The following is a 16,697-nucleotide window of genomic DNA, read 5'->3' as shown; positions in this document are numbered from 1 at the left end:
CTGTCCATCCAAGGGCAAACACAGATCTGGCTGTATCATGTTGGAGTAAGGAGACCCTCAGCAATACACAGTAAGTTAACACTTAAAGGCATAATCTCTCCAAGAGGAGGTAGGGAGAACTAAGTGTGGACAGGACTGGCCCGTGCATCTGAATGTGTCTGGCTGCAGCAGAGGAGGGCAGCGTTCACTTCTGCAATGTTCTTAAGACTCCAGCTCAACAAGAAAAGGCAGTAACTTTGGATGGACCTCCAAGTCACAGACAACATATTTCATACCTTCCCAAATGAGAAGTACTGATGAATAGCATAGTAACATACATGTTTGAGTCTTCAAGGGGGGCGGGGGGGATCAAATGGGCAGAAGCTGATGGCCAAAGAAACCAAGCAGGAGCGCACAATAAACATCTTCAGAGTAGAGTATTACAGAGCCTTCTGAAAATTAACCTGTACCTGATGAAAACACCACCAGAGAAAGGAAAAAAATCTCTCTCTCTCTGAAGCCAGGCCGAGCTTTCACACTTTATGTTTTGAACCATTTGAAATACCATACACATCCCCACACTACTACCCAGACAGATCAAAGAAAAACTTTTTTCATCCTTCTGAATACAAAGTGTTCCTCTACTCTCACTTTCCAAGAGAGAGTATACTGAGTTTGAGGCACTAATGGAAAGCTAATTCTAACAGGTTCAGAGAACAGTTGTTCACCTTAAATAGTCTTGAAAACATAAAATAAATATTCTAGCAATGAAGTAACAGTAATTCAGAAAGAGGTACTTATTCAGTGCTGATAAGTAGTAAAGTTTACTGAAATTTACAGTGCTGAGTGACTTTCTGCTTGTTTCTTCTTTTTATTATTGGGGGTATTGATTGTGTCCTGAACACACTGTTCTCAGACTTGAACTGGACTGTGATCAGGGATATTTTGTCGTTAATTTGAGACAAGAGTTTAATAGAGTTTTCACTTCCAACACACACATAGATCATGGCAATTTCAGGCTGCTTTGCACAAAATTTTTGTCTTCTGAAGTAGCTAGTGCTCAGAAGCTCTTCAATTAGCTTAATTTTTCATTTAATCTGTTTTTTTTTAAATCCACTGTCTTCTAGATATGAGCAAAGAACAATATTATGGAAGAAGAAAATATGACTAGGAAAAAAAGTTTAGATCACTAGGTTCTATTTCAGTTAGCTTGAAATTCCTGACTACTGCAAATAGAGGCAGAATTACTAGTAAGTGGAAGGAAAACTAAAGCAGTGCTATATTCATTTTGAAAATTCTAACTTTTTGCACATGAATACAGAGAATTTCAGAATTTAATAATTTCAGAATTAAAAAGGAAAATTTAAAACCAGACACTTCTCATTTATAGAGGAGCCGACAGACTTCAACTCATGAGTGCTAAATCACTATTCTAACAAAAAAAATAATTGTTGCCCTGAATGTTCTATCTTCACTAAGAGATCATTATAATTGATCCTACTTCCAGAAAAGCAGGTTTGAAATACACATTGAATTCTGCTTTTGAAGTACCTCCTTCAGATGCAAAGCAGACAGGAGCTAACTAAAAATGATCAGCGAAGTTCTGCAGCAGATAGTTCAACAGTATTAAGTGTTTAATCAGTTATAACTAGTAGGTCAGTCATGCAGAAACGAGGACAAACAGCTCTTCAGCCTTTCAAAGAAAACAAAAGGAAATTACCCATTTTTTAAATTCAATATACAAAACTGGGATGAATTCTCCTAATATAACAATGGGCACTAAAAGTTGTACATAAGCTCTAGTACAAAAATTTGTATATTTTTTAAAAATTCTGCATATTAATCGGTGGGGAACAGTTACTAATCCAGTAATCTTCCTCCAAACATATAATCCAGAGCAGATTTCTCTGTCTATGAGAGTAAGTACTCAAAGGATGTCTTAAAGAATTTAACAAACAGCAAAGAAAAATACAGAAAAATGAAAAGGTAGTATCAACAATCACAAAGAAGGTGCACATATGTTAATTGTTCCCCTTTTTCATTTTCAAAAAAGGTTAAATAAAAAAGGGCTACTTTTCTTCCTATTAAATACAGCTAATTTTATTAAGGAGTAGAGCAGATATTAAGGAGAGTAGCTTTGTTAAAAGCTCAAATATGGATCTGAAAATACTGTATCGGCAATCAAAATTTTATATGCTATGCTACTTGAACATTAGAGAGTCAACAGTAAAGAAAGACATGGATATACTGGAGCAAGTCAAGCAAAGGGTCACAAAATTCATGAAGGGAATGGAATACCTCCTACACAAGGAGAGGTTGTGTTCAGCCTGGAGAAGAGAAGGCTCGGGGGGCATGTTATTAGTGTGTATAAATACGTGAAGTGAGGGATAAAGAAAATGAGACAGACTCTTCTCAGTGGTGCCCAGTAACAGGTCAAGAGGCAATGGGCACAGACTGAGACACAAGAAAACATTTTTTTACTGTGAGGTTAGTCAAACACCGGAGATAGTTGCATAGTGAGGTTTTTGAGTCTCTGTCCTTGGTGATATTAAAAACTCAGCTCGAGTCAGTCCTGGGCAACCTGCTCTAGCTGACACTCTTTGAGCAAGATGGTTAGACTAGATAATTTTTAGAGTTTCCTGCTGAACTCATCCATTCTGCAAATGGATGTATTAAACAAAACAAGATGGTAATTTAAAACACAGAACTCCTCAGAGCAAGCACTTAAGAGTAACAAACAAAAGATTGGTAGCTTTTGCAAGAGCCTAATCAGCTTTTAGTACAGCCTCTTAGGAACGCCACTGGCAGGGGCCGGATACAAAGTACTACAGACTGGAACATTGTAAAAATGTATCTGAATGTTTCATGACACTGAGCAGCGTCAACTACAGAAATTCATTCTCCTAATTGAGACAATCTTCACCAACACTCCAAGAAACTTGGGTGCACATCTACCAGAGAAGCTTCAGAGCAGTTGTCCTAAGCTCTTTTGGTCCTCTTAGGATCCTAGAGAGGTCAACAAAGTAGAATGCCTAATGGCATGCTTTTCTTTTCAGCTATCAAATTGGTCTTGGAAGAAAAGATCACTAGTTTTGCTTTGTTCCATTCAAAACCATTACAGCATTCAGATCACAGCAACGTCAACCAATCTCATTCAGTCTACCCCATATCTGGTTTTCCAGAAACCTAATAGGTTTCATTCTGACAGGAATTAAATTACGAGGAACAAGGTTAAAATTATTCCCATGCAACGTTTTAATATCTCTTCCATGGACAAATTTAAAAGATAATACAATCACAGCATTTAAGTTGCATACATCTACTCTAAAAAGAACAGTATTAAGGAATAACAATTCAAAAACTTGATCTGGGGTACTCTACTAAGAGTCTTCTAACAGCTCAGACAGCAGATGAGTGCAGTTTGGCACAATCTCTCTTTAGTACCCTTATAACTCTCATTCCATTTCATTAAATGTTTGTAATTATTCTTTCCTTTAATAATTGTTCTAGAGCACTCGTGAAGCCAGAGGAAGGGCATGTGAGCTTGAAAATTACCACTTTCCTAATTAATCAGCTGGTCCAATAAAACACCCTGACATAGGTTAATCTAACACTCTTGTTAAAACGCCTCACCAATGGACTCATGATTTTAAATGATAACTCTCATGTGAGAGAACTGAAAGAACAGTCCATCCACTCCAGTCCATTAGGTGCTTTGAACTTTACTCCCACTTTCATTGGAACAGTTTCTGTTGTTCTGACAATTATCTTCATTAACTATTTTCTCATGGATTTATAATCATCTGTCAAATGGTAATCTTAATGGGCTGTTCTTAGGTCCAGACAATGAGTACACAAAGGCAGAATCCTGAATTCCTAAACATTTGATTTATTAGTGAAGGCTTTAAAAGAAACATATAAAAGGATTGCAATGGTAATTCTGATCCACTTTACTAGCATGATTAGTAGACCCATAACTGGGTCCAAGAAAGCTAAAGAGCAAGAAATATAAACATGCTTTTTCAGCACAAGGACACTAATATTGGCCAAAAAACATTACAGCTGAACCAAGAACAAGAACAAACCAATTGCTACCAGAGCTAGAAAGTACTGGCAAGAGTGCCCAACAGTGTCTTTGAAGGGTAAGAGCCAACAACGCAAAGGGGAGACACTGTTTACAGTAAAAGCCGACGCACCAAACCTTCAGTGACACAGGAGATGGCCGGTGATGCACAGGTTCTGTATGATGTCAGTGTTGAGCTCTATGACAGCCTGAGAATCTCAAAGTTGTGAATGGCAATTTAAACCCTGAAAACAAAGTGGTTCTGCAACAACTCTGCAACTACTAAGCTTTGCGACAGGTTTCAAGGAGTATCAGACCAAAGAGACTCCCTTGTGTAGTGCCTTTCTTTAATAACAATGGACTTGCTTTCAGGCAGTATGCTGAATATTTCTGTTACGTGGATTTTGGCTCCTATAGAGCTACCTGAGAAATCTGAATGTGAAAACCACAAAAAGGCTTTCTCAGAAAAAACAGTCTGAAGTTTAGAGCTGCTGACTACTTTATTAGCAGATTACAACCTGGGTGCTTGAGATTTTCTTATGTAATGAAAAAAAAGTTCAAAGCAAAGTGCTTCCAGGCAAACCAGTAAGTATTCTGAAGTAACCAGGGATTTCCCTATATCATGTACACTGATGGCTTGACAACCAAGAGAGACAACACAGATCTAAGATTGCCTATAAGCTTCCATACACCTCCACACTTGTGACACTCCTTATGTAATACAGGACTCTTCTCAAAAATAGATGTGAAGAGGAAGCTATTTTCTTGTCCTAGAAAGAACAGCCTGAAATCTCAGTTTCCCATTGTGTTTCAGAAATTAAATCCCAGGCAGATTGAAGGCAATGCTCAACTCAGGATAATCAATAATCTAGATAATTAAATTGTTTGATCTACATCCTAAGGATGGGATCTTGAGGAGTTAGGATATTTAATAAAACCTGTTTTATCTAAAAAAAAAGTTCGCAACTAACAATACTTAAGAGAAAGATTTGCTTTCTATCAACTACTAGATAGAATGTAGGTACTAAAAAAGCAAGTTATCAGCAATAACAGATGCTACAGAGGGAATACTATCATTAAAATAGTCTAACTGACACAGGCTATATTCACCACTTTCCAATGATCTAAACAAAAGAGGCACTTATATCTATAGAAATAAAAATATTTTTTATTTAAGAACATCCTATTTGTACGTTAACCTATTTTCAGAGTTATTCAAATTGCCTTTAGAATTATTTTTTAATCAAAGTTTTGGACAGCCGATATTATTTTAAACAGGCTTATCAATGTCTTAAGATGCCAAATGTAAGTGGAAATAAGGAACCATGATCTCCAGACTGTCCAAGTGAAAAGTAATTTACTAATTTTACAAGTGAATATTTTCTATGCGCGCAACAAGAACAGCAATGATGCCTCTGCAATTGCCTATATAAGCACAAAGGGTCTGCCTTCCAGAGGTTTAATCTTCTCTGAAAATAAAATTAAAAAAACAAAAATCTTTAAAACAGATGCAATGCATACATAACTGGCAAAAAGCTGGTAAATAGACTGGGATAAGAAGGGAATCCTACTAATACATATACACAGTTTTGGTCTGAACACACATTAATAAAAAGAATGGTAAAAAGCAACTTTCAGTTTCGTCAAAATGTAAAGGCACTGTGACATTTAATATTAAATTACAAAGACGTGTGAAAAGGCATAAAAGCCGCTTATCTGTACATTAACACACAAAAACTAAGTAAGAAGAATTAAATTTATGATAAAAGAGGGTATTTATCACATGGAAACTAATGTTTCTCCGAGTGTAATTCAACCTATTACTTTTGTATTTTTTATGAAGCAAAACTAATATCAGTCATGAAGAGAAAAGACATCATTCTATCAGTTCAGTAGTCCACTCAAAGGGTAATAATATAAGGTGCTGCAGAGGACTGTCAAACTCTCAGTTACAAGAACTACACATCAGAACAGTAACATTCCTTCTCAGACACAGTTACCTCGTTAACTCCTGAAGCACAGAGATTAATAAATAATTGTGGAAGCCTTTGTTATCCATACATCTAACAGTCTTTTAAATCTCTTTAATCTTTTGACCTCAATTACATCCTGAGGAAAGATCTTCATAGGGCACACAGGCAATGTAATATTGTCAATGTTTCAGACAATTTATAAATGTGCTTATGAGAATGAACAATATTATGATCTTTTCCCATTACATGGTAGGCTTGGTATGCCATTCATTACTTGTAATAAAACACCACTGAAGATGGCACTACCTTCATTTAATGCCAGTAAAAGTAAATTTGACTAATTTATAAAAAAATGGCATCATCGAGAGCCAGTTACATCCAGGCTGGGTGCTGAGGGAAGGGGAACTAAGAAGGCAAAGACGATTACACAACCTTCCCACGCTGACAATACAAAGATCACACACTATGAACTGGGGAATCACAATTCCTTTATCACTCTTCTTCTAAATTCTATGCATTTCCAAATTTAAAACAGTATCATCCAAAATAAAAGCACACAGACTGTGAGTTATGTGAGGAGGAAAATCATGCTTGATCCTGTTTGAGTACAGATTGTAATACCCAGCAGGAAAAATATATATAAAGAGGTGAATACAGAGCTGTTTTACAGTTTCAAGTAAAAAAAATTTCTTTCCTTAAGCACTTTGTAAGCAAAGTGCAGTCATACATTTTTGCTAAGGTCCATCACTGATTTCTTTTCAGAAAAGGAAGAAGTAGACAGATATTTTATTTTAGCTTACATATTAGGAAAAAAAATGTTTTTCTGGTAAATTCATGTTGTCCCTGTCCATTGCATGTTTCATGAATTCAGATTTAACTGACCATTGAAGAAGCATTAATAGAAAAGGAACTAATAATTCCAATTATTCCATTTGAACACCGCATTCAAATGGAAATACCCCACAGCAACAATGTACTAAGTCAACTTTAGTAGTGTGGACTGTGGGTGTAACCCACTGAACGAATAAAACCACTGAAAGGAGTCACTGGGATATATGGGAGAGAAGAAAAGGAGGAACAACTGTTTCTTTGAGGAAGTCATTCCTCAGCCCCTGCAGAAAGACAGGAAATTGGGACCAGAGACAAGTTGTGCTGAATGAGAAAACTAGTTTGGGACCACAGAACAACACTGACAAAACTCAGAAAATCTGACTGAATGGTCAGAAAATTACAAGGTTTTGCACAAAGAATAGCTTCTGTAAATCTATGTATTTTTTGCATTTTTCTTTCAGGTTAAGTAGAAACAATTTAGAAATGCATTTACAAATGTTACAGCAATGTTCATGTGGTAAAACTACTTTTATAAAAGCCCAAATTTTGTTTTTACTTAGCTTACCATTTTGGGATATACCCTACAACTTCAAAAAAGGAATTAAGTACATGAGCAATTAACTACTAATCTGATAATGCAGTAATACAAATTATCTAGCTCAATCACTTGACCTTGCTCTATTGTACTTGAGCAAATTTCCTCTTTTTGTTGCTCATAGATTTAAAAAATATGTAAATTGCTCTGCAAGTAAATACTGCTAACAGTAGTATTTTAGCCAAACACCCACCAACTCCCCACTATTAACAGAATTAAAACATACAGCAAGTTTTTAATGTAGTTCAATAGCTAAAATATTGAAACTACAAAACTTCAACTTTGGGAAAAGCTGACATATAAAACACCAATTTATTTAGTAATCTTACTAGGCAAACGGGAAATGTAAGTGCATTTTGAAACATGAAAGCTGTATGATTTTGAAACAAACCTTGTCCATCAGTTTACTTGCGTGAAGACTCAGGCTATTAAAGAATATTTTCTTGCTCAACAAATGCATTTCTTCAATTGTTGTCAACAGTGTGGCTGCACTGTTTCCTACAATACCACTGAAAACAAAATTAAGATTACTTAATAATTCTGAAGGGAGAACAACATGGCAGAGTCACATACTTAAACATCATTTCAAATAAATAATTTTCAAAGTTGAAAATTTACAACAAATAATTGCAGGTAACAGTTCTCCATATTGTCTGAGAGGTAAGTTGACTGTAAGAACAAGCATTATCAATTATGTCATTAAGCAGATACTAAATACATGCTGTCAAACTTGCACAAACTTTTTTGTAGAATCCTAAGAGTTACTGGATTTCTGTTTTGTTATGCTGTAAATCTACTTCTGTTATAGAAAACAGATTAGATGAAGAAAAAAGGGTTAACAAGTATCCTATCATACTCTCCTTTAGGGATAGCACTATCTTGCTTCTACTGAGATGTAAGAATTCATGCCTTGCTATTCTTAGTGTCAAGCTATCACACTTAGCAGAAATATCCCTTAAATCTTCAATGGCACTACACGACTGTGCTCCTCTCACAGCTATACTCTCCCTGTGTCTGAAGTAAATGTACTTTAAGCTACAAAATGGCACTGAAATTCACTGTGTCATAACAGGACTAATTTAAACCTGATTTTCAGGTTCTAATATTGTATTTAATAGATCATTTCTCAAACTGCTTTTTCCCTTCATTAGTGAGGTGCACTTTATACAGAGAAAATTATTCAGCTGGTAGAAGGTACTTCAGTGGTCTTTAAACAATGTGTTGTTAAGAAGACCAAAAGACTGCCTAAGACCTTCCATTTTAACATCACATTTTCAACTGCATCAAGCTTTATAACCACAGGGAAACACTAACTTTGGAGACAGAAAAATGACAACAAAAATATTTCAAGGTTTTTGGACAGTAAAATTAGGAATAGGTCTTATATGTGTTCTACCATAGACCTGTAGTGCCATCACAATTGAGAATTTTAAATAGGGTGGGAGGTGCCCAAGAACCACTTGTCCCAGTCTGCCCAATATCTAAATGTCTTTTCAGACAGAGAAGCTCAAATAGCAGTAGTAATGATTCAAATTCTCTGAAGTTCAGTCCAGGGCTGTGGAGGAAGATTTTTCTGCTAATTCTGCTTCTAACCAACATAAACTACTGCATATGCCACAATGTATGAAAACAGCAGCTCTGGTTTTTCTCCATTATTTTCTCTATTCATAGTGGCATCTGGAAGATTGGAAGGTGATTGGTGCACCTTCAACAGTGAGGTAAGGAATGAGGCAAACATCTTCCCAATAGAAAAATGAAAGTGCATACTTAAAAAAAAAGTTATCAAAACACAGTTGTTTAAAAGAAAAAAAGAAAAATTGAAGTTCTAGAAATAATTCTAACATTTTCTCCAAGGGGACTTGACTCTGTAATCTTAAATGTTTTGTAGAGTCTTTTTTGTATACTATTTGAATCTACACAGAACAATGAAGAAACAGTTTCTGTGCAAATTGATGCTATATTCCAAAGCAAGATTTGGTAAGAATTGAGGAATGACAACGAGTAAATGGTATCTGATTGATATCACATGTATTTCTCCTTGATAGTATTTGTTACAGTACAGAGCAAAAACTAAGTCACAAAAGTACTATTTTTAGTAGATTAATCTTTACAAATACTATTAGGGAAAAAAGGTATTTTTAACATACTTTGTAATTTTGCATACCTGATTGTATGGTGGTAGAACTTGAGAAGATTAGAAATCTTGTACAGTAAAACTGCTCCTGGCTCAGCAACAATCACCTGTTCAATTCTAACCTGCAGCATTAACAAATACAAGCATCCTTCAGGTCACAAATTACAAAAAGCCAACCTCTTGCAATACATGTCTGATTTTCAAAAAATAAATTCAACCAGAAATAAGTTTAAAAAGAGAATGCCTTGTTAACTATAACATTCGACTTGAACCAAAGTGCTTCTGGGTTGCCAAGGATCTGGGTAGAAAAGAAGCAGGTGTATGCATTCTTAAAAAAAACCCCACAAACCAAAAAGCCTTCAAAAAAAATCCCATTTCCCTAGAGATTTCTGCTGCAATTTGTTATTGAAAATTTAAAAATAATGAGATCATTTGATGGATCCAGGACATACTGGAATCTTCCCCAGCACCAAATAGCAGGAACAGTTGCAATGCTGCAAAATCATTACACTACAACAGTAGATCGTTCACATCATGCAGCAATTCAGAACATCAAAATATTAGGCATTTTACCCAAAAAACAAAATTTCATCTGGATGAATTCTCTTCTTCACTTAAAGGAGATTCTATATATCTCCTACCAGAATTTAATCATAGTAGACTGTTTGTAACACTTATAACATTTATTTATAACATAAATAGTGACTGTTGACTATTTATCTCAACCAGGAGATAGTGGCTACACAGCCCAAAACAGTGCTGATTTGGACAGTTGATGTCTTGTCTCCGTCTCCATGGTACACACATTCTCAACCCACTCATAAAAGGCTGCCCCAGGGTCAACCTTTGTGCACTTATGAAACAGAATAGATAGTGACTTATCACTGCACTGCTTCCCACGTGCCTGTGTGTGAAAGAGCTACACACAAATCACCAGCCAACACTCGCTCTCCCAAGTTATTTGCTGTTCAACAGAACACAATGTGCTGCGGTGCCTTCTTCTCAGAGGCAGCTGCAGGGAGAACCAACTAAGATTATGCTTCCTCAATCCTCTCCCCTTGCATTTAATAGACAGACCAAAACCAAATAATACTTTTTAACCCTTATTTGCGATGGTCAATGCACTAAGTTTATTTCAACATACAAAGGTCAACTTTGCCCTTCAATGTGTCTGTATATACAAAGGTATATATACAAATACTTGTCTCCAATGTTACCTGAAAGGTCATTTGGGCATGGATGCTGAGTATATTCTAGTTGTACAGCAAAAAGGAATACAGCATCCAGGGAAAAAAGAGGAAAATCAAAATATTGACTAAAAAAAAAAAAAAAACAATAGCTAAAAATAAAGCAAATAATTAAAAAATAGAAAAAGAAGAGGCAGAAGGAAAGGAAAAAATAAATATTTTAGGGTCATAAAACAAAAATAAGAATTAAAAAAATAAAGCAGGAAAAGAAGAACTGCTGCTTCCCACACAGAAGTCTTCACTGCACTGGAGAATCAAAATTTTTAAGTGACTCAACTTAACCTGTTCAGGGAAGCCCTGGACTTGCAGCTCTTATAATTTCTTCACCCTATGCATCCTGTTGTTAGCTGACCAAAAAGACTATCTGATGTCTATGTAAGGCATCAGAAACATTTTGTTTTGAACTCATCTAAAGTGTTACGGTAAAGATGACAAATTTAATTCATACTTTTTTGGGATTCTCCTACTTCCATCTGAAATGAGAGGCCTGTAGTAAGATCTACCACTGGGGAGTATTGAGGATTCACCTGAATGCCTAAAACACAAACCAACTATCAATGAGAAATGTAGACAGTTTATACTGCATGTAACCATTACCCTTCTTCAAAAGTAAGAAAACTATATTATATTGTACATTCACACTGAAAGGCATAAACTAGTATGAAAATGCTACATAATTCTCTAAGTATTTAAAAGTGCTTGTGGAAATTCTATGACTACGCTTTTATTGAACTACTCTATACTTCAGTATCAACTCAAAGTGACAGATTTACAAACATCAGCAGAAATACACTAGAAAAGCAGTGTATTGTGGTGCCACACAACTACAACACAGAGTGGTTTCCCTGAAATCAGTGAATCTATTTTTCTTATTGTGGACAATCTTCAGAAAGAACAATGTATTGTAGAAAAGATTGCTTCAAATTGGGTCTATTTTTGTTGTTACTCTCAACATGGTGGCTTGCAATTATCTATCTGCATTGTATGAATTTTTTCTTTCCCCAGGGGAAACAATAAGTGCTCCATATTTTACAGTGGGAAGTCTAAAATGGCAGTGAATTAACACAAGTTGCATTCTATTAAAATACAGAATACAATGGGAAGTCTTTAATTTTTCTCTTAGTTTTTTTTAAATTATTTTTATTAGCATAGTAACTAATTGACAACAATATTTCAGAGGATGTTTCTACAGAGAGTAGAAGCACACAAGTATAAAGAGTCTGGCAATCAAAATGGAAAATATTCTGTACTGAACTATAAAAACCTCAAGTATAAAAATCTCAGATCAAAACCAAAACTCCCTCTTACTTACACAAAGGTTTCATTCTATTCCTAATTACTTCATTGGAATGCACAGAAATACTGAGCTCAAACATCAGCATTCAGTATTAACAGAACTAAAGCATGCAAGAAGAACACAAAGTTTGGCAAAAATCTTACAAGAAAACAAAGCTGTGGTGATTGTTTGTTGTGACAGGTGTTTTCCAACATGTCAAACACTAAAGGCTGTGAAGGATGGTCATAATTCTATGGCAACAGGCACAAAATTGAAACACAGGAGGTTCTGTCTGAACATCAGGAAACACTTTTTTTTTTTTACTGTGCAGGTGACTAAGCAGTGACATAAGTTGCCCAGAGAGGCTGTGGAGCCTCTGTTTTTGGAAGTATTCAAAAGTCATCTGGACACATCGACTCTTCTGTAATCCTGTGACATTCTTAATGGCACTTTTTTGATTTTTACCTCTCTATAAACTTTATCTTTTTCTATCAGAAACTTACATATAGTATCCAGAAACCACCTGTTTACATCAGGGACTAAGTTCTTGTCAGCTGGACAAAGTTGTTATAGCTACAGCATTCTAAGAGAACTTTACTGTAATAGTACTTAGCATAGTAGATTTTATTTTAAAAGCACTTGGATTTATACACTGCACAGTCAGGCAATTACTGGTATCAGCTTCCTTACCTCGATTATTTTAGTGTTTATGTGAAGCATATCCAGTAAATAAGTCTGTCAATCATTTAATGGATCATCTTAATGATTTCTATCAAATGCATCCCCTAAACTTACAAAGGCTGTAACTTGGAAAAAAAGACAACTACAGAGGGATGTGACAAAAATACAACAAAATCAGGGTAGCATAAAGATGGTAATTAGGAAACAATTTTTCATGGTCTCTTTCAAATACAAGAGCTGGAGTTACTAAACAAACAAAAAAACAAACCACAAAAGAGTTGACTTTTCAAACAGCGGAGTTAAACTGTTCACTTCCGTCCTGCAGGAAATGTAGTGGATAACAACATTTTGTATCAATTCATGCAAGAAAAATCTATTGAGGTCTATTAGGTAGAAAGACAGAAATAAGCTCAGTAAGTCCTTAGTATATTCATGAACAGGCAAGGAAACTATCCTACAGAAGTATCATGACACACCTGCATAGCCTATATACTATTCTCTAAGCATACGGTAATGATCACTATGAAAAATAAGGTACTAAATTAAATTGATTTTTCATATGACTCACTACTACCTTTCCCATATACTTATCCCAAAGTTAAATTTTTGTACATAAGCACTCCTCAACCTAGGAAAAGTAAAACAAATCAAGACACAAATTTAATATCCTAGTATCTCTCACTACATGACTATTTTAAACCAGGTATCTATGAGCTTAAGGAATCTTTAATCTGAGAATCATAAAACTCTTCAGAAGTTGAGAATCTAACTCTCAGCCAAGGGCAATGAAAATACGTTGAAGAGATGGGGGCACAAGTTCTGAAAAAACATGATAGAAGTGCTTTTCCATTTAGAGTGCTAAGGAAAACAAAATACTTCACCTTCAGAGGCCTGCAGACACCTTCTGTGATGTGCCCAACTACTTCTTGAATATTTTCTTCCACACCTATAGTTAATGCAAACACATGCTAAGATTATGCAAATGTAATTCTCTTTTCTTCAAGACTATAAAACAAATAAGCAAACGTAGGAGGTACTCCTCCATAAAAAGCATTATGAACTGTATGTTCTTTTCTCCACACAACTAGAAAACACCTCCACTGTACTTCAAATCTAGCCATTAAGAAATAGCTGCATGACAAAACAGTCCTGGAGTCATTACCTTTTGCTATTCAATTGCTTTCTAATGAAACATAGATTTGAGGGAGAAGCAGTAAGAGGAAAAGAGGGAGAAGCAGCAAGGGGAGGAATAAATGATCTAGCAAGAAGCTGTCACAGTAAGGTTCAATATTAGCACTTCATGAAATTAAACTAGGAAGAAAAAAAAAAAAAAAACCCAAAAAAACCAACCAGGCCAGTAAGATGCTCAGGGAGCAACAGTACATACCATTTTGAAAGGCCTGAACAGCAAATACATGTCTGTCAGTGTTTGATACTGACACACTCATGGCACTGTTACAAATTAAGTGACACGTATACCTCCACACTGCTGCGTGCTGCAGCATTAGCAAACGCTTCCTCCCCAGCAGCAATTGAAACTCGTCTTTCACAGAACTACATATAAGAGAGAATATTGCCTATCTTATCATGAAACACAAATGAATTGTTGCATGGCAACCAGTACTGTCATAAATCAATCAAACTGAAAGCAACAGATCTTCAAGCTCTCACTTCAGTAACAACTCAGAATAGATTTATGGAGAAAGCAATACTTTAATTCTAATTTAAAACTTGTCAACAGGAGTTCATCTTCAGATGGGACCCATGCAATGAAAGTAAACAAACTGACTGTGACATGTGACAGAAATCAGGTGACCTGAAACTATATTTTGCTTATTTCAGACTAAGAGAGATTACCTCTGAGAGTAAAAATAATGAAAGATCAGAGATCTGTGCCAATGCCTCTTTACACGAAGCTTCGTCAAAAGCCACATAAGCAGTAACAACTGAATTCAGCATGGTGGCTCTAAGAATTTTAACATACTAAATTGGTAAGGTAATAAAAATAGGTTAATATAATTGAGTACTGTTATCAAGGCAGAAAGCAAGATTACAAACCACAACATGCATGCTCTCCGATATAATGGCTAGCTCTCACATACCCCCTAACAATTTACACATTTTTTAGTAGGAACAGTCACACTTTTACTGTTCATCAACATAACAAGCACCTAGCACATATTTGCAATAGTGTATTTAGACCAGATTGACTTAAAAACAAGTTGTTGGGTATGAAATTTTTAGCTCCAAAAATATACAAGTTCGAATACCAAAGGACATGGAATAACAATCTTGGTGTACCACATGCTTGTGCCTTCGCATATATTTTCATGTCCAATTAGAATATTTGGATTCCACAACCAGTGAAATCTTCCAGCAGAATGGGTTATATAACTGGTGCAAGTTTGACATAAAAGAATTACAGAATAAACAATTCTTAGAGACCCAAAATAACTTTTAGAAAATGGTTCATAACTGAAGATACGCTTCTGACTGCTTGCTACACCATATATAATCTTTCTCTGTGTATCCTTCTATAAAAGGAGAAATCTTTCTTGGACTTCACTTAGTTTCTGTTCTCCATCTGGGTTCCTGTAACTCCATGAAAAATGGTTTTATACTGCATCTCAAAATGCCTGCAGTTCTCCCTTCCTTTCAAGTACAAGTTCTCTGTAAGACTGGAAGTCTCCTTCTAGCAGAAAACCTAAGCTCCAAAGATGAAAACCAGATGCTTCATCCTTTTCCAGCAAAATAGTTAAACTTTTCTGAATGTGTTTTCTGTGCTTAAAATCTTAACAGCATTTTTGGTCAGATTAATTTTAAACAGTTAACATTTGCAAACTTAACGTTTTAAAACTTTTTAAAAGTCAGTCTTGAATACTCTGATTATGGGCTACATAGTTTCATCATTTTGTACAACAGTGATAGCAAACCCTTTCCTGCAAAGCTTAGGAAAATGTATTTTGCCTTCAGACAGAAATATTGAATCTCTTGTTTATACCAGTCTCTTCGGAAAAGAAGTTTTGGTCTGATGATTTTTTTTTGAAAATTTTCCTCCCAAACATTTATATTCCCTGTATTATCCAGTATCTTGCTCTGTGGACAAAATGCTCTAAATATATCTAATTACATGGTCATAGCATCTCAGCCTGACATCCTGCCAGAAGGTCAAGGAACTTAATAGTTAAACAAAGCCCTACACAGAGGTATGAGAATTTCAAAACGAAGGGCAGGCCTGTGCAGCAGCAGTAGCACAATCCACAGAAGAACCAGACACAGTAACATGCTCCATGGTGCCAGCTTTTCCTGAAGGACTCCCCAGTTACAGCAGAAGCATCAGTCAGTCGTCTACAAAGAATTCTCACGTCTTTTTCTTTACTGTGAAACCGCCATGAGGCCTGCTTTCCTGTCTCCCCAAGATACTGTCAGCAAACAATATTAAATTCCCTTCTATGGTACACTGTAACTGTAGTCAAAAAACAACAGCATTCCTCCAGTATGATTTACAACAGTTCCTAAACAGTCTCCTTTTCCATATACCATTAGTTAGGAAAGTAAATTAATACTTACAGCAAGAAGGAAAATTAGAATACATATTCACTTTAAATCCCAGGGAAGGATTAATTGAGACGCGTAATCTGAAGAGCTCACCAGATGCAGATCAAATGTAAGTTCTGACAATGAGTTTGTTACAACTGAGTACCCATGCATAACTTATTAAAAATGTCTTTGTCTGAATATATGGTGGTAAGTCATACTATGGCTTCTGTTGGATAAGGAGGTCTTTTAAGTATAGGCACAATCTACTTAAAGCAAAGGGGCTGAAGACTAAGCATGAGAGTCTGCAGTTCTGTTAATGAAGGAGAAATTTGATATTAAAAAGCTTCACATATCTGTGAGTAGCCTACTTTGACCTCC

At 35.6% G+C, this 16,697-nt stretch overlaps 1 protein-coding gene across 1 annotated transcript in view; it reads right to left on the bottom strand.

The window, feature by feature from the left end:
- The window catches only part of COG6 (component of oligomeric golgi complex 6), a 52,387-nt gene that overhangs the window by 13,942 nt on the left and 21,748 nt on the right, over positions 1–16,697 (bottom strand). The window contains exons 11-13 of the mRNA XM_051780473.1: positions 13,661–13,725; positions 9,606–9,697; positions 7,833–7,950 (exon numbers count right to left, since the gene is read on the bottom strand). Of these exons, the coding sequence (XP_051636433.1) occupies positions 7,833–7,950; positions 9,606–9,697; positions 13,661–13,725 (275 nt within the window). The remainder of the gene's footprint in view (positions 1–7,832; positions 7,951–9,605; positions 9,698–13,660; positions 13,726–16,697) is intronic.

Source organism: Manacus candei, unplaced genomic scaffold, assembly GCF_025592945.1.
Source record: "Manacus candei isolate 608988 ecotype Guabito, Panama unplaced genomic scaffold, ASM2559294v1 h1tg000014l, whole genome shotgun sequence".
In the NCBI taxonomy this organism is placed as follows: Eukaryota; Metazoa; Chordata; class Aves; order Passeriformes; family Pipridae; genus Manacus; species Manacus candei.
Note: the sequence above shows the minus strand (reverse complement) of the source record. Positions and strands in the feature narration are given on the sequence as shown.